This window comes from Rhinoraja longicauda, chromosome 1 (assembly GCF_053455715.1).
Source record: "Rhinoraja longicauda isolate Sanriku21f chromosome 1, sRhiLon1.1, whole genome shotgun sequence".
In the NCBI taxonomy this organism is placed as follows: domain Eukaryota; kingdom Metazoa; phylum Chordata; class Chondrichthyes; order Rajiformes; family Arhynchobatidae; genus Rhinoraja; species Rhinoraja longicauda.
Genome location: NC_135953.1, coordinates 26,249,264 through 26,275,805, shown reverse-complemented (window position 1 = coordinate 26,275,805; position 26,542 = coordinate 26,249,264). Strand labels below are relative to the sequence as shown.

The 26,542-nt window shown below is 44.3% G+C and overlaps 1 protein-coding gene across 1 annotated transcript in view; it reads right to left on the bottom strand.

Annotated features, from left to right (window-relative positions):
* The window catches only part of poli (polymerase (DNA directed) iota), a 54,416-nt gene that overhangs the window by 15,921 nt on the left and 11,953 nt on the right, over window positions 1-26,542 (bottom strand). Inside the window, exons 4-6 of the mRNA XM_078409478.1 lie at window positions 24,293-24,448; window positions 5,461-5,697; window positions 2,829-3,007 (exon numbers count right to left, since the gene is read on the bottom strand). Of these exons, the coding sequence (XP_078265604.1) occupies window positions 2,829-3,007; window positions 5,461-5,697; window positions 24,293-24,448 (572 nt within the window). The remainder of the gene's footprint in view (window positions 1-2,828; window positions 3,008-5,460; window positions 5,698-24,292; window positions 24,449-26,542) is intronic.

Here is a 26,542-nt window from a genome sequence, read left to right as displayed (position 1 = left end):
TTTGGTGTTGATTGAGATGTATTTTGAGCTCCAGATCTTCCTGAGCATGTTAAATACCACCATTGATTCTGCTTTTTATGTCAGCATCTGCCCCTCCGGTGGTGTCCACAACACTGCCTAGATATGTGAATGTTTCTACCTCCTCCAGGGCAGTGCTGTGCAGGAGGATAGGGTTGCTGGTTTTGGAGTGGATCTTCATCACCTGTGTCTTTGCTGTATTGGATGTAAGACCAAGTTTTGTTGCAGCTTGTAAGAGTCTGTCCGTCTTCTCCTGCATTTGTATCCGTGTGTGTGTGAAAGGAGAGCTATGTCGTCTGCAAAGTCAAGGTCATCTAGCTGTTCCCACATTGCCCACTGAATTCCATTTCTTTTCCCTTCAGTTGTTTCTATCATGAGTTGTTTCCATCAAGTTGTTCCCATCTCCAGATACTGCATACTATTGAGGATTTGCAACCTGTTCAGCTTACTTTATCTCCCTTCAATTGTTGACCACCCTTCTCTGACCACTGGAGTACATAAAGAGTTTATGATGGATTCACAGAGGAGCCATTAGGCTCTGGAGCAAGTAAAGAGCCCACAATCCCATCTTCATGAAAGAAGATCCTACGGTGGTCTCCCCTTCCTCCTGTTGGCACTAAATATTTAACCAGTTGGGCCTTGGTCTCAGTTGAGCCTTCAGTCGAAAGATTGATTGGAATTTGGGGGATTCATCACCTGTGAATCCTGGTGTTATTCAGACAAGATTTCTCATGGCAATGAAAATCCCACCGGGAGCCTGATGCGCAGCCATGACATATCCCAACTTGGAAAACTGACAAGGTTGGAGTCAGATGTGGAGAGGGAGACATTGACAAACCATCTCTGCCTCCTGGTCCTCCCCACAGAGCCTAGTCTGCTTAGTTTGGCTCCCCAGTCACATCTTTTATCCTGACAGAGCGCTTCATCCATTGTTATATATGATGATAGACACAAAAAGCTGGAGTAACTCAGCGGGACAGGCAGCATCTCTAGAGAGAAAGAATGGGTGATGTTTCGGGTCGAGACCCTTCTTCAGACTGTACCTCATTGCTCCATGTGGTCTTACTGATTTAAAGATTGTACACTATTCAGCAGTTTAGATGTACCAGCTCACATCGCTGCTGCATGGATCATTGGTAGAGGTTACTCTTCACCGACACATACGCCGGAGATTGCGAGCTCCATAATGCCCATCACTGCAGCATGGCACTAACATTTGGGGAAAATCAGAAGTTTGCTGCTTCAGGAAAAGCTGTGCCGTTCAACTAAGCTGCGTAACCTCCAAACCTGAAACTCCATTACATGTCTGAAGAAGGGTCTCGACCCGAAACGTCACCCATTCCTTCTCTCCCGAGATGCTGCCTGACCTGCTGAGTTACTCCAGCATTTTGTGAATAACTCCATTACATGCTATGGCTGAATCTGCTGGCTGGCAGGTTGGGTGATTTGGTTGTATTTCTCCAAGTTAATAACCTATGTCTGTGGATACTGGCCCAGTAACATAACCATGTTTATATCATATAACAACCAGCACTGTATCCACTAACACATAATATTTATATTTGTTAATAGAAATATTTATATAATAAAGAGAGGATAGGGATTGGTTTGCTTTGGCTTTTGGGCACCAACTAAATAAGAAAATGATTTATCGATTGCCATAAATTGGTCCAAAAAAACAGCCTGCTTATCTGCAGTTAATGAATTTTGGACCCGTTCAGTAGCAAAACTGGTCAAAGGGAGGGAAGAAAGCAAATGCTTTGGCGAGAACACGTGCAGGCAAACAGCAAGCTTGGATGCTCAGCCAGGATCGTTAAAGTTCATGTTTGTATGTCATAGGAGCAGAATTAGGCCATTCAGCCCATCGAGTTTACTCCGCTATTCAATCATGTCAGATCTATCTCTCCCATTTAAAGATTAAAATAATCTACAAGAAGTCTGAAGAAGGGTCTCAACCCAAAATGTCACGCATTCCTTCTCTCCGGAGAAGCTGCCTGTCCCGCTGAGTTACTCCAACCACTTTGTGTCTAACTTTGCTTTAAACCAGTAACTGCAGTTCCTTCATACACAAAAGAATCGACAATTTGTTTTCAAGGCCTTCATAGTAACCATTAAAAACTCCTGATAACAGACACAAAATGCTGGAGTAACTCTGCGGGTCAGACAGCAGCTCTGGAGAAAAAGGAATAGGTGACGTTTTGGGTCGAGACCCTTCATCAGCCTAGAAGCTCCAGATTAAAAACTCTTGGTTCTGCTAATGTAGAACAGGGTACACATGAACAGTACATTTACTATTTAGATCTTCTTCTTGCGTTTGAGGCAGCAGAAGTTATGTAACGCCCTCCAGGCGTTGTAGCCAGTGCAATGTGCTGTTGTCGAGGGCCATGAGGTCTACCCCTCCACCAGGGGGGCGGAGGACAGCGCAGTCGAAAATGACGTGCCGCGCTATTTGCTGGTCTGCTGATGAACGCAAGCCCCAATGATGCATATCATAGATTAGTTTGGTTTAGTTTATTACCACGATTATTTGTGCTGTACCTCTGCTGTGAGCCGAGGTACAGCACCAAGCTTTTGTTTTATTCAAAGTGTTGTAGATATTTCCTCAAACATGTGCCGGATCTTCCATTTCCAATTTAAATGAAGCCATTCTGCTGTAGGCAAAAAGCTAAAATGAGGGAACAAATAGCTGAGGTCTTACAGTTTGTGTAGATTAGACATACGGGTTCATGGCTAGCTTTTGCTCATGTTATACCTGAAAGGCTCATCTTAGAATCATCTCACATGGTGAAAAGTAATGTTCAAGAACTTACCTGGGGTGGACCACTTGGGGTAACAGGAGAGTCATCCTCTCCAAAGCTGAGCTTGTGTATCCGTTGAGCTGTGATCACTCCCAGATCCTTCTCCAGCAGGTCCAATGGAAAGGTTTGCAGGGCATGAATGGTGTGAATTCCAAAATACTCGAGTCGCCTGACAGTTTTAGGGCCAATCCCTGGAATGGCATGTTAAAGTGAAGCAGATAAAATTAAAAGCGAATTCCAACCGCAGAATGCCGCAGCATAAAAAAATCTTCATCTGTAGGCTTGCTCTACACTCATCCTCATCCCAGCATAAGTGTGATAGAGCCGGCCGGTACTGCCCTGCATTCAATCGTACAAACAATTTATTGCAAAGCTGATTTTGACCAGATGAATTTCCAGTTTTACACTCTTCGTCATGAGATACTATCCCAAAAGGAAGAAAAAGAAAAACAAAATCACAAAGCCACACCATGCCATTCTGCATCTCCTTCAATCACAAATTTACAGGACAATTTTAATGGGGATCTGGAAAAAAAGGATGCGTCCCTACTAAATGTGTTGGCATCATTTTGAATATCTTGAAAATCCAGTTCATATAGCAAAAGTAATTTCAATTTGCACTCGAATGGCCGGCCGGCTTGCATGTCCTTAATGTCATAAGACATAGCAAAATCAAACTATTTGGCTCATTGAGTCTGATCAGCCATTCGATTATGGCTGATCTATTTTCCCTCTCAACCCCATTCTCTTGCCTTCTCCCCATAACCTTTGACACTTATTAATCACAAAACTATCAATCTCCACTTTAAAAATACCCAATAACTTGGCCTCCACCATCATCTGCAGCTATGAGTGCCACAGACTCACCATTCTCTAGCTAAAGAAATTCCTCCTCCTCTCCATTCTAGAGGTACATCCTTTTCCTTTGGCACCAGGCTCTCCCACTACTGGAAACATCCACTCCACATCCACTCTATCTAAGCCTTCATTATTTGGTGTTTCAAAGAGATCCCCCCTCATCCATCTAAACTCCAGCGAGTATAGGCACAGCGCCATCAAACACTCCTCATGAGTTAAATCAATCCTCCCTGGGATTCTCGTAAACCTCCTCAGGACTCATTTCTGTTTCAATTTTTTTATCCAAGAGCCAACCAAAGATGTGGATCCTGGCGAGCCGCGCTCAGCGAATGCAATCGCAGTGAGCCGCAGCCCATACCAATGGCAGGCCTGGCCCGGCCCGCCATGGAACCAGGAACCCACCCGGAGAGGAAAGCCGCAGGGAGGAGGATGGAGGGAGATGGTGGTGGATGCTGGACGAAGGACCTGGTCAGACGAATCGGGGGGGTGGTGGGGGGTCTTTCCATCTATGTCCTTAAGGTCGATTGCAGGATGAGCCCCCTGGGGACAAGGGCTAAAGAGCGCCATGCAAGGAGAGGGACGATAGGTCACGGGATGACCGGAATGGAGGTGATGGTTGAAACGGGCCTTTGTGACCAGCTGCAGCTGGGACAGTAAAATGGTGCCAAAATGGCATCTCTTGCATTCATATTGGACTGTTCTGTATGTCCTGTACTGACCGAGGGATTGTGCTTATGTACGGTGATAGTCTTGCTGAGTTGTATGCAAAAGGGAGTGAATGTTTAGGATAGTGGATGGAATGCAGTCAAGTGGGTTGTTCTCCCTCTGTGTATGTTTTACATACAGGGATTCATTTAGTAGATTAAAATTATTATAATTTATTCAGAATATCTTTTTCAAAAGTACTCAAGGGTAAAGGACTCCATGACTGTAACCTGTTACCTTATTGATTAGATTCTTTTATCCTTGAGTACAATGTTGCAAAGCTGATAATGTAAAGGGCGGCACAGTGGCGCAGCAGTAGAGTTGCTTCCTTACAGCACCAGAGACCCAGGTTCGATCCTGACTACGGGTGCTGTCTGGACGGAGTGTATACGTTCTCCCTGTGACCTGCGTGGGTTTTCTCCAGGCGTTCCGGTTTCCTCCACATTCCAGAGTACAGGTTTGTTGGCTAATTGGCTTGGTAAAATTTTTAATTGTCTCTGGTGTGTGTAAGATAGTGTCAGTGCACGAGGATCGCTGGTCGGCGTGGAGCCAGTGGGTCGATGAGTCTGTTTCCACGCTGTATCTCTAAACTAAACAAGGGGTCACAGTTTAAGGATAAGGGGGAAGTCTTTTAGGACCGAGATGAGAAAGTTTTTTTTCACACAGAGAGTGGTGAATCTGTGGAATTCTCTGCCACAGAAGGTAGTTGTGGCCAGTTCATTGGCTATATTTAAGAGGGAGTTAGATGTGGCCCTTGTGGCTAAAGGGATCAGGGGGGTATGGAGAGAAGGCAGGTACAGGATACTGAGTTGGATGATCAGCCATGATCATATTGAATGGCGGTGCAGGCTCGAAGGGCCGAATGGCCTACTCCTGCACCTATTTTCTATGTTTCTATGTTTCTATGTTTCTAAACTAACATTTTTTTAAATTAATGCAATTGCAAACGGTGACGAGGGTGGTTCACCATCACTTTGCAAGGCAACAAAGTTGGAAAATAGAGAAATACCTGGCTCGCATAAATGAATGCAAACCCCCCCCCCCCCCTGAAAATGAAAGTAGCATAGTTAGGAATTCTTACCCGGTACTTGTTTGAGCTGCAGAATGTTCCCCATAAGGCCTTGAATGCTTTCTGGAAACAATGTTGTTTGTTGGTTGGGTTTAAATGTGCCTGACACCAGTTTGGCCAACAATTTATTTGAGGTGATTCCTGCACTACTGGTGAGACCGATTCTATCACATATTGCTGTTCTCATTTCTGCTCCAATTTTTGATCCAAGAGCCAACCGGACATGTTTTCCATCAGCCGTATTTAATGCTGTACAAAAATAAATTAACGAAGACAACTTCAATGTCTTCGCTTCCTTATTTGAAGAAGATTGCATTATTCATATTCCTTATGACAAAACGATGAATGTACACTAAATTTCTTATTGATATGGTGATTTTACAATTATAGCATTTGCAATTTTCTTACCAGTACACTGATCCAGAAGATTAAGATACATGCAATTAACAGTGAGTTGGTCACAAGGATTCAGAACTGGCTGACTGTCTGAAGACAGAGGGTTGTGGTGGAAGGACAATATTCAGGCTCGCGGTTTGTGACCAGTGGAGAAGTGGAGATCCACAGAATCTGTACTGGGACCTCCGCTGTTAGGGTTTTCACACACACATACATATATATATATATATACCCACACACACACACATATATATATATATACACACACATTGGTCAAGTGGGGCCGTGGCTGCGTTCTGCAGCTGCGGCTCATCGGCAGTCTCTCTGTCTTTTTTTTTGTTTTTGTCTTTGTTATCGTTTAAATGTTTCTTTTGATTTATTTTTAACTCTGTATATGTGGTGGGGGGGGGGGGGAAACCTTTTTTTCCAATCTCCTCCTCAACGGAGATGCGACCTTTACCGTGTTGTGTCTTCGTTCGTGCTATGGCCTAACACCGTGGAGTCGGCGGCCTCCAGCTGGGATCGACCTTGAAGACTCCGGTCGCAGGGCCTGGACTTACCATCTCGGAGGCTTCGGCCGTGGGCCCTGCAGACCGCAACATGTGGAGTTCGCAGGTCCCTGGCTGGCCACCGGCTTTCGGGAGCTCCAGCCGTAGCAGCTTCGACCGCCCCGAAGCGCGAGGTTTGATTGGCCCGCTCGCAAGCCCCTCATCGCCCTGCGTGGCCTGGCCGCGGCACTTTCCATCGCCCGGTGGGGGCTCAGGACCTTCATCGGCCTGCTCGGCTCGGCCCTGGGACTTTCCATCACCCGGTGGGGGCTTCAAAAGTCGGGAGTCTCGATCGCCTCGTGGCACCACGGGAGAAGAATGAGGAGGAGATAAGACTTTTCTTTGCCTTCCATCACAGTGAGGGTGTGCCTGGAGCAATCACTGTGATGGCTGTTTGTGTTAAAATTGTAATTGTGTGTCTTGTGTTCTTTATTGTCTACTGCCGGACCCTGACGTGAGAGGACGCTGGCGCTATTTGTTCGCCGCTTCTCCGTCAGAACAGTTCGTCGTTTGTTTTTATGTCTTGACTGTTTTTGTAAAGCGTCTTTGAGCACTTGGAAAAGCGCTATATAAAATAAATGTTTATTATTATTATTATTATTATATATATATATTACATATATAAATTACTTGGACGAAAACGTAGATGGGTTGGTTAGTAAGTTTACAGATCACACCAAGATTGCTGGGGTTACGGTTCGAATAAGGATGTCAAAGAGTACAGCGGGATATAGATAAGCTACAGAAATGGGCAAAGAAATGCGAGATGGAGTTTAATCCAAGGACCTGTGAGGTGTTGTACTTTGGGAGGTTGAATGTCGGGGGAAAATATACAATTAATGGCATGACCCTTAACAGCATTGATGTGCAGATGGACCCTGGGGTCCAAATCCGTAACGCCCTGAAATTGGCAATACAAGTAGATACTGCAGAGTTGTAAGGAAGGCACATGGTATCCTTGCCTTCATTTATTGGGGCATTGAATATAAGAGTCAGGAATTCATGATGCAGCTTTATTGGACTTTGGTTGATGTCGCATCTCGAGGAATGTGTGCAGTTCCGGTCGCCTCAGTAAAGGATGTGAAGGATTGGAAAGGGTGCAGAGGAGGTTTATCAGAATGTTGCCTGCATTAGGGGGTACGAGGGAGTGGTTGGACAGACTTGGATTGTTTACCCTCGAACACCGGAGGTTGTGGGGAGACCTGATAGCAGTATATAAAATATGAGAGGCATAGATAGGGTAGACAGTCAGATTTGTACACAGAGGGTGGAGAGTGCCTGGAACATGCTGTCAGGGGTGGTGGGCAGATACAATCGTGGTGCTTAAGTGAATTTTGGATAGGCATTTGGATAGACAGAGTTTTAACTATGAGACAACAACAAGCGATAATTTGCACACCCAACTCAAGGTTCAAATGAAAGAAAGATTACGGTTGTTAATTTTTGGCAGCAGTGAGAGGCAAGAGTGAAGCCATCTACAACTGGAGCTGGGATCTGGGAAGAAGGGATTAGTGTTGAACTGGAGGTTTGAGCAGAATATGCCAGGGGAATTTGGAGCACATGGAGAGGGCACAGGCTGGCTTCCTGCACTTAAGTAATTTTTGTGACAATTACAATTCTCCCTTCACAGAGCCTAAACTAGCAGTGGGGAGAGTATTGGGAGCAGCATGGTATCGAGATGATCTGTCCAGGGGAGAAAATGTCTGTGGTCATGTAAGAAGAACACCAGAGAGTACAGGAGGAAGAGGCCAAGTGTAGGCCTGCAATAATAATCTTTTTTTTTCCTCTCTCGTTTATCATATGGTTTACAGTGTACTACTGTACGGTTACATATTCTGTTGTGTTGCTGCAAGTAAGAATTTCATTGTTCTATCTCGGACAGATGACAATAAAACACTCTTGACTCTTGAAATGCACAACTGCATCTCAGCATTTCTTTCCCTTCTAGTTCTGCAAGGCAAAGATTGCTGATACATTTAAATACCGTAAAATGTTTTCCAGATGGATTTTAAACCTTTACTTCCCCCACACATTGCAAATTCGCTACACTTCTAAAGTGCTTCAAAAACTATGGAATGCCTTGACAATGTGAAAGGTTGCTAAAAAAATGCTAATATAAGTAAGTCTTCCTTCTTGCAGCAAATGCTACATGATTGCAGCAATAACTTTTGCATTGGTTCCTGTCAGGTTTTAAAGCAGTACAATCCACAGTAGAATGGGACTACATTTAAAGATAGAAACCAGACACACCATACTTAATGCACTATCCTGTACCTTGTCACACTTGACACTAATAGTCAGAGGGCACAAGTTAAATACAAAAGAGCAATATACCATCCGATGCATAATTTACCTCTTCAGCTAAAATGGATTACTCTCCACTTGAGGGTACAGCACTTAATTAATGTTAGGTAAATGTTGAGTACATTTATTAAAACATTTGTTTGAAGTTCAAAATTTAACTTTGCTTGTGGAAGAGTTATATAAGATAGAGCAAGCATTATGGCTCTAGCATTTTAAATGATTTGAGTATTTCTCTGCACTTTGAAAATAAATGGCAAGAGATTTGGCTGGAATGAATAATATTTGCTTGCAATAATCTTATGCAAAGTGTAATGCTATATTAAGGCCCAAGGAGTATGCGCCTAGACTAAGCCTTTTACATTATCTGAGACAAAGATTGATTGTAGTTTGATTTAAACAAAAATAAATGAATCGTGGGATTGCCACTTTGAGGATATATTAATGCAACCCTTTAATTCTGATCAAATTTTGAGATAGTCCGTGAGTAATTCTCAAGGCCTCCTCATAGAGCAGTGCTTTGCTGAACAATGGATGATTACAGCTTATAAGGAGACCATTCAAAACTGTTGTCCATACCAGCCCCATGTAAAAGCACCTCAACTAGTCCCACTATTCCACCCTCTCTCCATGGCTCAGGAAATTCTCTCCTTTCAGATACTCATACAAGTTCATCTACAAATTGGAGTAGTTTCCCTCTGTCCCTACTCTCATGATTTTAAATACCTCTACCAGACCCTCACACAACAAGGAAATCAATCCCAGCTTGGTCACAGAATAAAACAGCATAGAAAAAGGCCCTTCAGCCCAACATGTCAATGCCAAACAACATGACCACAACTGGCCCATATCCCTTGAAACCTTTCTCATCCATGTTTCTGTCCAAATGTCTTTGAAATGTTATTATTGTAACTGCCTCAACTACTCAGCTTCTCCGGCTTACTTTACAATTTAAGTACCACATGCCTAGAATCATTTTAGTAAATCTCATCTGCACCCTTTACACAATATTCCAGATGCAGCCAACCAGTATTTTTCAAGGTTCATTGTGGTTACCCTTCCGCTCCTTTGTTTATAAAATCCTGGATCCCATGAGTTATTTTATGTACTATCAAAAGTAAAGTCAAGAGTCAACAGTGTTCAATTAGAATCATAGAATCATACAATGTGCAAACAGGCCCTTCAGCCCACAGACGAGCACCAGGCCTTAATCTCAAACACCATTACTGATCTCATCACTTCCGCCTCTCTGCCCTCCAAAGCTTCAAACCTTATCGTTCCCCAGCCCTGCACAGCCCAATTTTACCTTCTCCCAAAATCCACAAACAGAACTGTCCTGGCAGACCCATTGTTTCTGCCTGTTCATGTCCCCCGAATTAATTTCCACCTACCTCGACTCCATCCCTACCCCCCCGGTCCAATCCCTCCCTACCTATGTCCAAGACACCTCACATGATCTCCCTCTCCTCAATAACTTCCGTTTTCCAGGCCCCCACTCCCTCATCTTTACTATGGATGTCGTTACTCTGTACCTCCATCCCCCACCAGAAGGGTCTTAAAGCCCTCCGTTTCTCCTTTGACCGCAGAACCAGCTAATTTCCATCTACCAATACTCTCCTCCGCCTAGCAAAGCTGGTCCTTACCCTCAACAACCTCCCTTGTTACGAATAGGGGGAGGGGGAACAAGAGGAGTCTTTCCAGGTGAGGCAGAGGTTCACCTGCACCTCCTTCAACCTCATCTACCGTATCCACTGTTCTAGATGTCAACTTCTCTACATCAGCGAGACCAAGAGCAGGCTCGGCGATCTTTTCGATGAACACCTTAGCTCAGTCTGTCTTAACCAACCTGATCTCCCGGTGGCTCAGCACTTCAACTCCCCCTCCCATTCCCAATCTGACCTTTCTTTCCTGGGCCTTCTTCTTTGTCAGAGTGAGGCCCAGCATAAATTGGAGGAACAGCACCTCATATTTCGCTTGGGTAGTTTACACCCCAGCGGTATGAACATTGACTTCTCGAATTTCAGATAGTCCTTGCTTTCCCTCTCTATCCCCTCCCCCTTCCCAGTTCTCCCACGAGTGTTCCTGTCTCCGACTGCATCCTATCTTTGTCCGGCCCCCTCCCCTGACATCAGTCTGAGGAAGGGTCTCGACCCGAAACGTCACCCATTCCTTCTCTCCATAGATGCTGCCGGACCCGCTGAGTTACTCCAGAATTTTGTGTCTACCTTCAGCCCAACTTGCCCACACCGACCAACATGCCCCATCTACACCAGACACACTTGCCTGCATTTAACTCATATCCTTCTAAACCTATGCCATCCATGTAACTGTCCAAATGTCTTCTGGGGTAAGGAGGACCTGTATAAAAGGGACGGGTTACACCTTCACTGGAGGGGGACGACATTCTGGCAGGCAGGTTTGCTAGTGCCACATGGGTGGGTTTAAACTAAATAGCGGGGGGGAGGAGTTGACAAATTGGGAGTTAAAGGGGAAGAGAAAACAGGAAAGGTTACGAAGGACACCCAAATTAATGGGACGGAAAGTTCAAGAATGGATAAGAGAGTAAGGTCAGGTGAAATAGGAATTGGCGTGAGAGGGGAGGTGAATACTGAATTAAGTGTTATATATGAATGTGCGAAATATAAAAAATAAAGTGGATGAGCTTGAGGCTTAGTGCGAAATTGGTAAGTATGATGTTGTAGGAATTACAGAGACATGGCTGCAAGAGGATCGAAGCTGGGAACTGAATATTCAGGGGTATACGTCCTATCAAAAAGACAGACAGGTGGGCAGAGGGGGTGGGGTGGCTCTGTTGGTAAGGAATGAAATTGAGTCCCTTGCGAGGAATGACATAGAATCAAAAGCGGCAGAAACGAGTGAAATTATTATGGGTAGCAAGGAAATGGCAGAAGAGTTGAACAGGTATTTTGGATCTGTCTTCACTAAGGAAGACATAATCTCCCAGATGTACTAGAGGACAGAGGATCTAGGGAGACAGAGGAACTGAAAGAAATTTGCATTAGGCGAGAAATAGTATTGGGTAGACTGTTGGAACTGAAGGCTGATAGATCCCCAGATGGTCTGCATCCCAGGGTACTCAAGGAGGTGGCTCTAGAAATCGTGGACGCATTGATGATCAGTTTCTAGGATCAGTTCCTGTGGATTGGAGGGTAGCTAATGTTATCCCACTTTTCAAGAAAGGAGCAAGGGAGAAAACGGAAAATTATAGACCAGTCAGCCTGACATCAGTGGTGGGGAAGATGCTGGAGTCAATTAAGAAAGAGGTAATAACAGCGCATTTGGGTAGCAGTAAATGGATTGGTCCAAGTCAGCATGGATTTATGAAGGGGAAATCCTGCTTGACTAATCTTCTGGAATTTTTTGAGGATGTGACAAGTAAAATGGATGAAGGAGAGCCAGAGGATGGAGTGTATCTGGACTTTCAGAAAGCCTTTGATTAGGTCCCGCATGGGAGATTGGTGAGTAAAATTAGAGCACATGGTATTGGAGGTAGGGTATTGACATGGATAGAGAATTGGTTGGCAGACAGGAAGCAAAGAGTAGGAATAAATGGGTCCTTTTCAGAATGGCAGGCAGTGGCGAGAGGAGTGCCGCATGGCTTGGTGCTGGGACCACAACTATTTAAAATATATATTATATTTGGATAATGGAATTAGAAGTAACACTAGCGAGTTTGCAGATGACATAAAGCTGGGTGGCAGTGTGAACTGCGAAGAGGATGTTAGGAGGTTGCAGGGTGATTTGGACAGGTTGAGTGAGTGGGCAGATGCATGCCAGATGCAGTATAATGTAGATAAATGGGAGATTATCCACTTTGACGGCAAAAATAAGGAAGCACATTATTATCTCAATGGTGTCAGATTAGGTAAAGGGGAAGTGCAACGAAACCTGGGTGTCCTTGTACACCAGTCACTGAAAGTAAGCTTGCAGGTACAACAGGCAGTGAAGAAAGCTCATGGCATGTTGGCCTTCCTAAGGAGAAGATTTGAGTATAGGAGTAAAGAGGTCCTTCTGCAGTTGTATAGGGCCCTGATGAGACCACATCTGGAGTATTGTGTGCAGTTTTGGTCTCCTGATTTGAGGAAGGACATCCTTGCTATTGAGGAAGTGCAGCGTAGGTTCACGAGGTTAATCCCCAGGATGGCGGGACTGTCATGAGGAAAGATTGGAAAGACTGGGCTTGTGTTCACTGGAGTTAAGAAGGATGAAAGGGGATCTTATAGAGACATATAAAATTATAAAAGGACTGGACAAGCTAGATGCAGGAAAAATGTTTCCAATGTTGGGGGAGTCCAGAACCAGGGGAGATAATAGTCAATAGTCAATCGTCAATTTATTTGTCACATACACATAAATGTGCAGTGAAATTAAAGATTACCCACAGTCCAACAATAAGACCAATAAAATTAAGCAATAAAAATATGCAATAACACACAATCATAAACCAACACAAAACAAAAAGAAACATCCATACAGTGAGTCTCCACCAGCCACCTCCTCACTGTGATGGAAGGCCAGAATGTCTTTTCTCTTCCCCTGCCGTCTTCTCCCGCGGTCAGGCTGTTGAGGTTGCCACGTCAGGGCGGTCGGGGCTCCTGACATTGAAGCCCCCGCCGGGCAGAGAAAATACCGCGGCCTGTTCCAGGCCGTGCCGGGCGGTGAAAGGTCCACGGCGGGCCGACCCAAGCCCCGCGATCCGGGGCGGACGAAGACGCTGCCGCTGCCGGAGCTCCTGATGTCGGCCTCCACCCAGGGGCCTGCGGGCTTCCGACGTCCACGCGGCCCGCGGCCGAAGAAGCCTCCGGAGACGAGTCGCAGCCGCTCCCGCCGCCTCCAAAGGCAGCCAGCTCCGCAGATGGTAAGTCCGGTACGCGGGCTCTGCGAACCACAGCCCCAGGTGGTCCCAGGTGGTGGCCGCCAGCTCCAGGTGTTTGGCCGATGGTAGGCCGCAGCGAGAACGGAGACATGGCCCAGAAACAAAGGTCGGGTCTCCGTTCAGAAGAGACAATTTTACAGTTCCCCTCCCCCCACATAACACACAACCACAAAACACTACATCATACCTAGACACTACAATTAAGACAAAAAACAACAAAAAACACAAAAGACAAACGGACTGCAGGCAAGCCGCAGCTGCTAGGGCAGCGCTGGCACATTAGCAGGCCATTTTAAAGATACATGGTGAGAAGGAGCAATAATTGTTGTAAGAAGTGTAGATTTCCACAAATTGTTTAACTTTTATATAAGCGTTTTATTGCAAATACAATGCAGAGAGCAAGTGAGAAAACCTCTGCATGGCACACCTCATGGTTAGTCCAAGAATAAAGGGGAAGCCATTTAAAGCTGAGGTGAGAAGAAACTTTTTCACCCAGAAAGTTGTGAATTTGTGGAATTCTCTGCCACAGAGGGCAGTGGAGGCCAATTCACTGGATGAATTAAAAAGAGAGTTAGATAGAGCTCTAGGGGTTAGTGGAACTAAGGGATATGGGGAGAAGGCAGGCACAAGTTACTGATTGTGGATGATAAGCCATAATCACAATGAATGGCAGTGCTGACTCGAATGGCCAAATGGCCTCCTCCTGCACCTATTTTCTATGTTTTTATGTTTCTAAGATGTAGAGTCATTGTGGATAGAACTGAGAAATTGTAAGGCTCAAAAGACCCTAATAGGAGTTATCTACAGGCCCCAAACAATAGCCTGGAGATCGGGTGCAAGTTGCATCAGGAATTAAAATTAGCATATACCAAATGTAATGCTACGGTGGTTATGGGAGATTTTAACATGCAGGTTGACTGGGTAAATCAAGTTAGTACTGGGCCCCAAGAAAGGGAGTTTGTAGAGTGCCTCCAAGATGGATTCTTAGAGCAATTTGTACTGGGGCCTATCAGGGAGAAGGCAATTCTGGATTTAGTATTGTGTAATGAACCGGATTTGATAAGGGAACTCAATGTAAAGGAACCATTAGGAGGTAGTGATCATAATATGATAAGTTTTAATCTGCAATTTAAAAGGGAGAAGGTAAAATTGGAAGTGTCAGTATTACAGTTTAACAAAGTTTAACTAGGTTAATTCCCGGAATGGCGGGACTGTCGTATGTTGAAAGGCTGGAGCAATTAGGCTTGTATACACTGGAATTTAGAAGGATGAGGGGGGATCTTATTGAAACATATAAGATAATTAGGGGATTGGACACATTAGAGGCAGGAAACATGTTCCCAATGTTGGGGGAGTCCAGAACAAGGGGCCACAGTTTAAGAATAAGGGGTAGGCCATTTAGAACGGAGATGAGGAAGAACTTTTTCAGTCAGAGAGTGGTGAAGGTGTGGAATTCTCTGCCTCAGAAGGCAGTGGAGGCCAGTTCGTTGGATGCTTTCAAGAGAGAGCTGGATAGAGCTCTTAAGGATAGCGGAGTGAGGGGGTATGGGGAGAAGGCAGGAACGGGGTACTGATTGAGAGTGATCAGCCATGATCGCATTGAATGGCGGTGCTGGCTCGAAGGGCTGAATGGCCTACTCCTGCACCTATTACCTATTGTCTATTGTCTATTGGGACTAAGTTGGCATGAGGGAGGAGCTGGCCAAAGTTGACTGGAAAGGGACCCTATCAGGGATGACGGTGGAACAGTAATGGCAGGTGTTTCTGGGAATAATTCAGAAGATGCAGTGTCATTTCATTCCAAAGAGGAAGAAAGATTCTAAGGGGAGTAAGAGGCAACCGTGGCTGGCAAGGGAAGTCAAGGACAGTATAAAAATAAAAGAGAAGTTGTATAACATAGTAAAGATGAGCGAGAAGCCAGAGGATTGGGAAACTTTTAAAAATCAACAGAAGATAACTAAAACAGCAATACGGGGAGAAAAGATGAAGTATGAAGGTAAGCTAGCCAAGAATATAAAGGAGGATAGTAAAAGCTTCTTTAGGTATGTGAAGAGGAAAAAATTAGTTAAGACAAATGTGGGTCCCTTGAAGACAGAAACAGGTGAATTTATTATTGCGTACAAGGAAATGGCAGACAAGTTGAACAGGTACTTTGGTTCTGTCTTCACTAAGGAAGACACAAACAATCTCCCAGATCTACTAGGTTACAGATGACCTAGGGTGACGGAGGAACTGAAGAAAATTCACTTTAGTCAGGAAATGGTGTTTGGTAGATTGATGGGACTGAAGGCTGATAAATCCCCAGGGCCTGATGGTCTGCATCCCAGGGTACTTAAGGAGGTGGCTCTAGAAATTGTGGATGCATGGTGATCATTTTCCAATGTTCTATAAATTCTGGATCAGTTCCTGTGGATTGGAGAGTAGCTATTGATCTCCCACTTTTCAAGAAAGAAGGGAGAGAGAAAGCAGGGAATTATAGACCAGTTCGGTGGTGGGGAAGATGCTGGAGTCGATTATCAAAGATGTATTAAAGGCGCATTTGGATAGCAGTAACAGGATCGGTCCAAGTCAGCATGGATTTACAAAGGGGAAATCATGCTTGACAAATCTTCTGGAATTTTCTGAGGATGTAACAAATAAAATGGACAAGGGAGAGCCAGTGGATGTAGTGTCCCTGGACTTTCAGAAAGCCTTTGATAAGGTCTCACACAGGAGATTAGTGGGCAAAATTAGAGCAGATGGTATTGGGGGTAGGGTATTAACATGGATAGAAAATTGGTTGGCAGACAGGAAACAAAGAGTAGGGATTAACGGCTCCCTTTCAGAATGGCAGGCAGTGACTAGTGGGGTACCGCAAGGCTCGGTGCTGGGATCGCAGCTACCTGTATTTACAATATACATTAATGATTTAGATGAAGGAATTAAAAGTAACATTAGCAAATTTGCAGATGACACAAAGCTGGGTGGCAGTGTGAACTGTGAAGAGGATGCTATGAGGATGCAGAGTGACTTGGACAGGTTGGGTGAGTGGGAAGATGCATGGCAGATGCAGTATAATGTGGATAAATGTGAGGTTATCCACTTTGAAGGCAAGAACAGGAAGGCAGATGATTATCTGAATGGTGTTAGGTTAGGGAAAGGGGAAGTACATCGAGATCTGGTTGTCCTAGTACATCAGTCACTGAAAGTAAGCATACAGGTACAACTGGCAGTGAAGAAAGCCAATGGCATGTGGGCCTTTATAACGAGATGAGTTGAGTATACGAGCATAGAGGTCCTTCTGCAGTTGTACAAGGCCCTGGTGAGACCACACCTGGAGTATTGTGTGTAGTTTTGGTCTAATTTGAGAAAGGGCAATCATGCTATTGAGGGAGTGCAGCGTAGGTTCACAAGGTTAATTCCCGGGATGGCGGGACTGTCATATGATGAAAGAATGGAGCGACTCGGCTTGTATTCATTGGAAGTTAGAAGGATGAGAGAGGATCTGATATTGGACACGCTACATGCAGGAAACATGTTCCCGATGTCAGGGGAGTCCCGAACCAAAAGCCACAGTTTCAGAATAAGGGGTAGGCCACTTAGAACTGAGATGAGGAAAAACTTTTTCACACAGAGTTGTGAATTTGTGGAATTCTCTGCCTCAGAAGGCAGTGGAGGCCAATTCACTGGATGCATTCAAAAGAGAGTTGGATGGAGCTCTTTGGGCTAGCGGAATCAAGGGGTAAGGGGAGAAGGCATGAACAGGGTACTGATTGTGGATGATCAGCCATGATTACATTGAATGGCGGTGCTGGCTCAAAGGCCCGAATGGCCTACTCCTGCACCTATTGTCTATGTATCTATGTAAATGTTGTGATAGTACCTGCGTCAACTACCTTCTCCAGCAGCTCATTCCATTTGTCCCTCACCCTTTGTGTAAGAAAGTTGCCTCTCAGGTTCCTATTAAATCTTTCCTCGCTCACATTAAGCCTACGTCGCCCGATTCTTGATTTCCCTTCTCCGGGTAAAAGACCCTGCATTTACCCTATCCATCCCTCTCATGATCTTATCCACCTCATGCTCGACTAATCTGGAATTTTCTGAGGATGTAACTATGAAAATGGCCAAGGGGAGCCAGTGCATGTAGTGTACCTGGACTTTCAGAAAGCCTTCGACAAGGTCCCACATGGGAGATTAGTGGGCAAGATTAGAGCACATGGTATTGGGGGTGGGGTACTGACATGGATAGAAAATTGGTTGGCAGACAGGAAACAAAGAGTAGGGATTAACAGGTCCCTTTTAGAACGGCAGGCAGTGACTAGTGGAGTACCGCAAGGCTCGGTGCTGGGACCGCAACTATTTACAATATACATTAATGACTTAGATGAAGGGATTAAAAGTAACATTAGCAAATTTGCGGATGACACAAAGCTGGGTGGCAGTGTGAATTGTGAGGAGGATGCTACGAGGATGCAGGGTGACTTGGACAGATTGTGTGAGTGGGCAGATGCATGGCAGATGCAGTTTAATGTGGATAAATGTGAGGTTATCCACTTTGGTGGAAAGAACAGGAAGGCAGATTATTATCTGAATGGTGTCAAGTTAGGAAATGGGGAAGTACAATGATATCTGGGTGTCCTGGCTCATCAGTCACTTAAAATTAGCATGCAGGTACAGCAGGCAGTGAAGAAAGCTAATGGCATGTTGGCCTTTATGACAAGAGGAGTTGAGAAAAGGAGCAAAGAGGCCCTTCTGCAGTTGTACAGGGCCCTAGTGAGACCGCACCTGGAGTACTGTGTGCAGTTTTGGTCTCCAAACTTGAGGAAGGGTATTCTTGCTATTGAGGGTGTGCAGTGTAGGTTCACTACGTTAATTCCCGGAATGGCAGGACTGTCGTTATTTTGAAAGACTGGAGCGACTAGGCTTGTATACACTGGAATTTAGAAGGATGAGAGGGGATCTTATTGAAACATATATTATTAAACCACAAACAGCAGAGTCAAGGATTGTTCCCTGAGGCACACCACTAGTCACAGGACATTGTCATATGCACCAGCAATGGAACAATTACAATTTTACTGGCTGCAGCTTAACAGGCCCATTCGGACAATAACACACAAATATATGATAATTAATCTGAATCATTCTGAAGGGTCTCGACCCGAAACGTCACCCATTCCTTCTCTCCAGAGATGCTGCTGACCTGCTTCTCCAGAATTTTGTGTCTACCTTCGATTTAACCCAGCATCTGCAGTTCTTTCCTACGTATGATAATAAATAATGCTCTAATTCTAGGTAACCTCAGTTCGATAAAATGTTCGTTGACTATCAATTCTCCTCAATCTTCTCCTCAAGCTTCGATGATCTTCGATGATCCAGTACAAAATTCTCCTCATGACCTACAAAGCCCTCCATAACCTGGCCCCATCCTACCTGACTGACCTCCTCCACAGATACACTCCCACCTCCACCCTCCGCTCTGCTGCTGCCAACCTCCTGTCCCCCCCCCATCCGGACCAAACTCAGATCCTGGGGGGACAGGGCTTTCTCCATCGCTGCTCCCACCCTCTGAAACTCACTACCCCAAACCGTCAGAGACTCCTCCTCACTCACCACATTCAAAACAACACTGAAGTCTCACCTGTTCAGCACTGCCTTCAACCACTGACCGTCACCTCACCTTCTGTCTCCTATTTCTGTTCGTTTACTTATTTATCTATTTATTTTCTTCTCTATGTTCTAGTAATCCCTGTAAAGCGCCTTTGAGTGTTTGAAAAGCGCTATATAAATGTGATGCATTATTATTATTATTATTATTATCTTTCTTTGTGATTGCTTCAATGTGATAGACCAGGACAGATCTTCAGAAATATGCATTCTCAAGAACTTGAGGTTGTCGACTCTCTACACCACCGACCCATCGATGAAGACAAGTTTGTGGATCCTCAGCCTTCCTCTTCTAAAGTCAACAATTAACATCTTGATCTTGCTAACGTTGCGAATTGGATTGTTGTTCAGGTACCAGTCAAATTATCAATCTCCCTCCTGTACTCTGACCAGTTATTCTCCAACAAAGGTGATATCTTTGGCAAATTTAAAGATGGTGTTGGGGATGTGTCTGGTTGCATAACCATGGTTATAGGGAGGGTAGAGCAGGGGACTGAGCACACAGCCTTGAAGTGCTCCTGTGTTGATGGTTATTGAGGAGGAAGTGTTGTTGCCAATTCATACTGTTTGAGGTCTGCCGACGAGAATGTCAAAGATCCATTTACATAGTGATGAACAGACAATCGGTTATTCTGTGTGTATCTTCGGTGTAAACCAGCATCCACAGTTCCTTCCTACACATTTCTTCTGCTCTGAATCAGATGATAGGTTTGGAGAGGGTGATGTTATTGAAAGTTGTGTTGATTTGATGAACAACTCCCTGATGTGCGTGTTCTTAATGTCCAACTGATCCAGTGCAGAGTGGAGAGCCAATGAGATTGCACCCCCTGTTTAAGTGTTGTGGTGGTAAGTGAAATGAAGTGGGTCCATGTTCTTACCATGGGAGGAGGTGATATGCATCATAACCAACCTCTTGAAGCAATTCATCAGCATGGATGTTTGTGCACACAGGAAGGGATTGGACACACTAGATGCAGGAAACATGTTCCCGATGTTGGGGGAGTCCAGAACTAGTAGCCGCAGTTTAAGATTAAGGGGTAGGCCATTTAGAACTGAGATGAGGAACAACTTTTTCACCCAGAGAGTTGTGAATTTGTGGAATTCTCTGCCTCAGATGGCAGTGGAGGCCGATTCACTGGATACATTCAAAAGAGAGTTAGATTTAGCTCTTCGGGCTAGCGGATTCAAGGGATACGGGGAGAATGCAAGAAAGGGGTACTGATTGTGGATGATCAGCCATGATCACATTGAATGGTGGTGCTGGATCGAAGGCCCGAATGGCCTACTCCTGCACCTATTTTCTATGTATCTATGTAGTCAATGAGACATATCACCGTACTCCTCTGGGGAACTGATATTATTGGTGTAATTTTAATAAAATGGATCCTTGCCAAGCGCATTGGTATGCCATTGGGGCCGGATGCTTTCTGAGGGTTCACTCTTATGAAAGATCTTCTGACATTGGCCTTGGTGACAGAGATTCCAGTGTCGTTGGGGACTGTGGGAGCCCAAGAAGTTACATAAAAGTTTTCCTTTACACAGCGAGCATACAGACATTGAGCTCATCGGGGAGTGATGCATCGCTGTCACTTGAGCCACTGCTTGGTTTTGCCTTGCAGAAAGTTATGCCGTGCAAGCCCTGCCACAGCTGCCAAGTGTCTGTCTACACCTCCAGTGTCTCTTGACTTTTCTGATGGCTTTACCCAGCTTTCACAACCTGTTCTGTCACATTCAATGAACCAGTTATGCATATCCACAAATCTAAACTAGGAAACTAAACTAAACTAGCTTGTATGTCCTCTGGTTTAAATTGCCTCCCCTCATTCTTCATACCAAAATATAAAGTTTCACATTGCTCAGGATTATATTTCATTGGTTACCCATCAGCCCTAGCACTACTTTGCTTACATCGACTTGAAGACTATTAATACACTTCTCACGGTTCACTACATCTACAAGCTTATTCAACCCATGTCCAAATTGATAACATACAATCGTGTTCGGCACAGACATTTTCTATATGTTTAGAAAAGTAGTGTATTTGCACCAATTGCTGTATATTTCTCTTTGTATAAATTGAGTACATTTCCTTTTGTATAAACGATAATCATTCATCCCTCCATTCTTTTTTATTACCCATCTTCTTTCTACTTTGGTACAGACCCTTTTATTCCACATCCTTTAATCTTGATGACATTTTAATACCATCTTTTGAAAATCTGTTTACACCACAATAACTCTCGATAACGCTTCATCAATTAACTCTATCAGATTAGTTAGACATCATTTGCCTTTAATAAATATGCATTGGCTTTGCCTATTTAATCCACACATATCGAATTCACAGCTAATTTTGGTCATGCTTTTTGTTTCTCAAACTTTGTCCACAATGGACGTTGAACAGGTTGGTCTGTAGTTACTGAGATCATCTCTATAGCCTTTTTTGACCGTCAATCCTCAGGCATCATCTTTGAATATATGGATATTTGGAGGATTATTTCCAGAGCCTCTGGAAATTCCGCTTTATACCTCAAAGCCTTGGAATCAACCAACTGGATCGGTTGGTTTATCCTCTTCAAATGTATCAGGCCCTCTGAGCACCTCCAGTTTATCAAGTTTTAGTCACCCAATAAATACCTTTCTTTATTGATACTCCAGCAGCCTCTTCCTCCCTGGTAAAGACTGGTGTAAAATATTTATTTTGTACTTTACCATGCGTGTATTCAGTCTCTACAACATTTTGGGTTTGATCTCCCATTGATCCTTAGTTCCTGGTTTAATTAAGCCCATTTCTTCCTTGTGTTAACAACATAGTATGTTAACATATTACAAATACTAACAACCTAGATTTGTCATGGGCTCCTCATTTCTGCTCGCTTTTATCTCTTTATCATTTTGTTTCTGGCTTTAAGTTCTGCACCCCTTTTCCAAGACCACACCTAGACTGCAATTACGATTTTTCTTGTCAAATTTGAATCCAGTTTATCCAGACCAAACCAGTCCGCATGCTGCTGAAATCGTCCCTCCTCCTTATTACCATTTTGGCCTTGGGAGGACTACATCCTTTTCAATTGCTGTTCAAAATTTGATGATGTGACTGCTTTTAGACACGTTTGCTCACTGATACACGTTTTGCTTATCCGGGATCATTTTGTTCAATCGTCCATCTATGCTGCCTTCCAGTAATAATGCCAAAAGTGTATGATTAAAAAGCTCATCTGACCACATGTCAGAAACTTGTCCCTCTATTTTGTCATATAAAATCATTCTATTTACTGTTCTGATTCTATTCCATCTCTCCCAATTGGCTTGGTGGAAGGAGTCAGGGGATAGGAGTCAGTTTATAGGCCGGACCCACTGAGTTACTCGAGCGCTTTGTGTCTTTGTCTCATCTGAATCATGCTTTCCACCACAAACCCAACCCAGTGGGTATTAGTTGCGATATCAGCTGCTGTTCAAATTCATCCATACTTCCTGCAGTTATGAGTCTCCATCACACAGGAAGCATCTTTATACTCCCGTCGTGGCTATCCCTCGAGGTCGAAGATGATGGTCTACGTTCCGATGTCAGAACGAAGACGCCTGTGCGTGTGTTTGTTTAACGTGTACTCGATGCTGCACTCCAAGAAGCACAAGGTTCTTCACAAATCAATCAACTAATTCCAATGGCAAGGGAACCAAGACGATTGGAGCTGATGGATCTGTTGCAGCCTTCATCCGCCGTTGAGGTCAAGATACCTTTGTCCGCCTGGTCCGCCGTTGAGGTCTTCTACGCTGGATCCTTCTTAGTCTGGACCCTCACCCTCGACCTTACCGCCATAGATGACCCTACCAGAAGCCAGTGCTTCCGACGGCATCGCTCCCGGAATCGTGGGGGCACGTAAGCCTCTTCACCACGACAAGGTGAACGACCCGAAGAAGAAGAAGGCCCCCATAGGGCAGAGGAATGCACATTCCATGGGTGTGAGTAACCCTGCCAGCCCTCGATTTATTAGATTAATTAAATAAAGAACAGAACTAAAATACTAGCGATTTTTTTAAATTTCTGCAAATCTTTGTTTAAAGCAAATACTTATTTAAACTCAACAGGACTTATCTCCCATGCTCCTGTTAAACTCACTTGACTTTTTTTCCCCCACACTTTTTTCAGTTCTGAGGTAAAACGGCATCCTAGCAGAATGTGTTACAAATGGCCTCAATGTCTTTTGTACAAGCACCTCTTATATGCAGTATAAGAAGATAACTGCAGATGCTGGTACAAACCGAAGGTATTTATTCATAAAATGCTGGAGTAACTCAGCAGGTCAGGCAGCATCTCGGGAGAGAAGGAATGGGTGACGTTTCGGGTCGAGACCCTTCTTAACCTATATCTCCTGCTGAAAAATAAATACGAGTGTATGTCATGTGAGGTCAAGATTAAATAAGGCGGATATAACACCCCACACCCCCTCCCCTACCCCCACACACACACAGACACGGTGAAATAGCCTCCCTGCATTCACATATAACAAATGGATGCATGAATTACTTAAAAAAGGTGGCCACTGATTACAGAATTACAATCAATACTTCCTGCATAAAATGTAGCTGAGACATTTTAAGAGAAAACACTTTGTGGATCTGAGAGTCACAGAGGCTTATTCTCAAATGATACATGGGACAAATTTGTTTTCTGGATCGCATTAACCATACACAATACCTGTAAGAAGCAGAGATGTGTAGACTTATGTTTAGAACGGAATATCAATCCCTAGATACATCTGAAGGATCATATGCAACAGTGCAACAACTTGCATTTATTTAGCACCTTTAACGAAGTAAAACAACCTAAGGATCTGTGCAGATGCATGATCAGATGAATTTGATACTGAGCAACATAAGGAGACATTTGGATAGATGCGCAAAGAGACAGATTTTAATGTGTTTTCGAAAGAAAGACAAAAAGATAGAAGGGCAGAAATAGGCATGCATAGAACTTAAGTGATTAGGCCCCAGAACGTTGACGGGACAACAGTAAATAGCCAGAGGACGGAGTTTATGGTGTAAATGTACTTACCCTGGTTACCGTACACATGGCCGGATACAGATAAATCTGCAGGGACAACACCACTTCCAATCTGTTGCAATCTCTTCTCCACTAGATCAGTTATGTCGATAAAATTTTCATCAAACCCAAGTCTTTCCACGAGTGGACTGAACTCTTCCAGTAATTCTAGAAACACATCCAAGTCAATACAGTTTCAGTTTTCATTTCCTTGTAAAATCGTCTACTTAATTTATCCAGTTTTGGATCATTGATTTTCATTTTTTGTTGTGTTCTTTTTGAACTATCACACAAATGCATCAGTAACAAAAATAAATATACCATTAACTTATTTTACAAAAACCTGAACTTTGATTTTCATAGATCTGTTTATACATCATGTTTCCATTTGTATTATCAACTACCACTACAGTTAAAGCAAACGATCCATTTTAATGCGATATCCTACAATAATGACCTCCATTTCCTGAACTTGCCTCATGAAGTACTTTGATTCTGAGTAACACAATCTTCTGAATACAGTGCATTCAGAAAGTATTCAGACCTCTTCACCTTTTCCAGTAACGCAGCGGTAGAGTTGCTGCTTTACAGCGAATGCAGCGCCGGAGACTCAGGTTCGATCCTGACTACGGGTGCTGCACTGTAAGGAGTTTGTACGTTCTCCCCGTGACCTGCGTGGGTTTTCTCCGAGATCTTCGGTTTCCTCCCACACTCCAAAGACGTACAGGTATGTAGGTTAATTGGCTGGGTAAATGTAAAAAAATTGTCCCTAGTGTGTGTAGGATAGTGTTAATGTACGGGGATCGCTGGGCGGCACGGACTTGGTGGGCCGAAAAGGCCTGTTTCCGGCTGTATATATATGATGATATGATAAGTAGTATCAGATATAGGCCATACTTGAGACTGAATGTGCTCCATCATTCAATAATATCACTTTCTTGCCTATATATAATCCTATTTATTATCTTATAAATTCTCCTGAATATTATTAGACCAAAAATTATCTATCTTGGTCCTTCAGATTTTATTAAAAAATATTACTCCATATTATCCTTGAGATCTATTTTCCACTGAATATAACATAGAAACAAAGAAAATAAGTGCAGGAGTAGGCCATTCGGCCCTTCGAGCCATCACTGCCATTCAATATGATCATAGCTGATCATCCAAAATCAGTACCCAGTTCCTGCTTCCTCCACATATCCCTTGATTCCGTTAGCCCTAAGAACAATATCTAACTGTCTCGTCCTTTCTAAGTTATAGACAATGGACAATAGACAATAGGTGCAGGAGGAGGCCATTCGGCACTTTGAGCCAGCACCGCCATTCAATGTGATCATGGCTGATCATTCTCAATCAGTACCCCGTTCCTGCCTTCTCCCCATACCCCCTGACTCCGCTATCCTTAAGAGCTCTATCTAGCTCTTTCTTGAATGCATTCAGAGAATTGGCCTCCACTGCCTTCTGAGGCAGAGAATTCCACAGATTCATAACTCTCTGACTGAAAAAGTTTTTCCTCATCTCAGTTCTAAATGGCCTACCCTTATTCTTAAACTGTGGCCCTTCATTCTTGTCCCAATGTTCATTCTTTCCTCAGAGAATAACCATTTGGTATTGCTATTGATTTAAAGCTTTAGGATCTTTTGCCTTAAGGTGAGCAGGGAGAAGGAATGGGTTGTCGGGACTTTTCCCAGAATGCTCGTCGAGGCCCACCCAAGGTTCGTGGGTCAGGCCTGCCCGGTAACCCGCTCCAAGGTTCGTTGGTCGGCGGGACCCGCCAGAAGGCTCGTCGATCGGCGGCACTGGGAACCTGTCCCGAAGTTTGTCGGCACCGCGCTCAATGTGCACGTCGACCTATTGTCCGCCTCACTTCGTCCTGCCTCTCCCTAGGACTGGTGATCCACCCAAAGGTTCGTCGGACCCAAGGAGCAAGGGCCGGTGGGTGGGTGAATCGGGGTAATGCCTCCAGCGCCTTCAAGGTCGGCTGCTGGAGGTGCCCCCGGGACACAAAGATGGCCGGACGAGGAGAGGAGCAGGACGTCAGTTCGTGTGAACTACTCCAGTACATTGAGCGTGGTGCCAACTGGACTTTGAATAATGGCGCCAAAAATGGCAGTGCCCGCATGTGTTACTGTATATATGCAAAATTAATTACACTGTGCAGATGCATATGTGACAAATAAAGCATCATTGAACCCCCATTCAACTATTGAACAAGTCTTTGATCATATTGGCTGTTTTCCCGAGGCAGCGTGGTGTAGG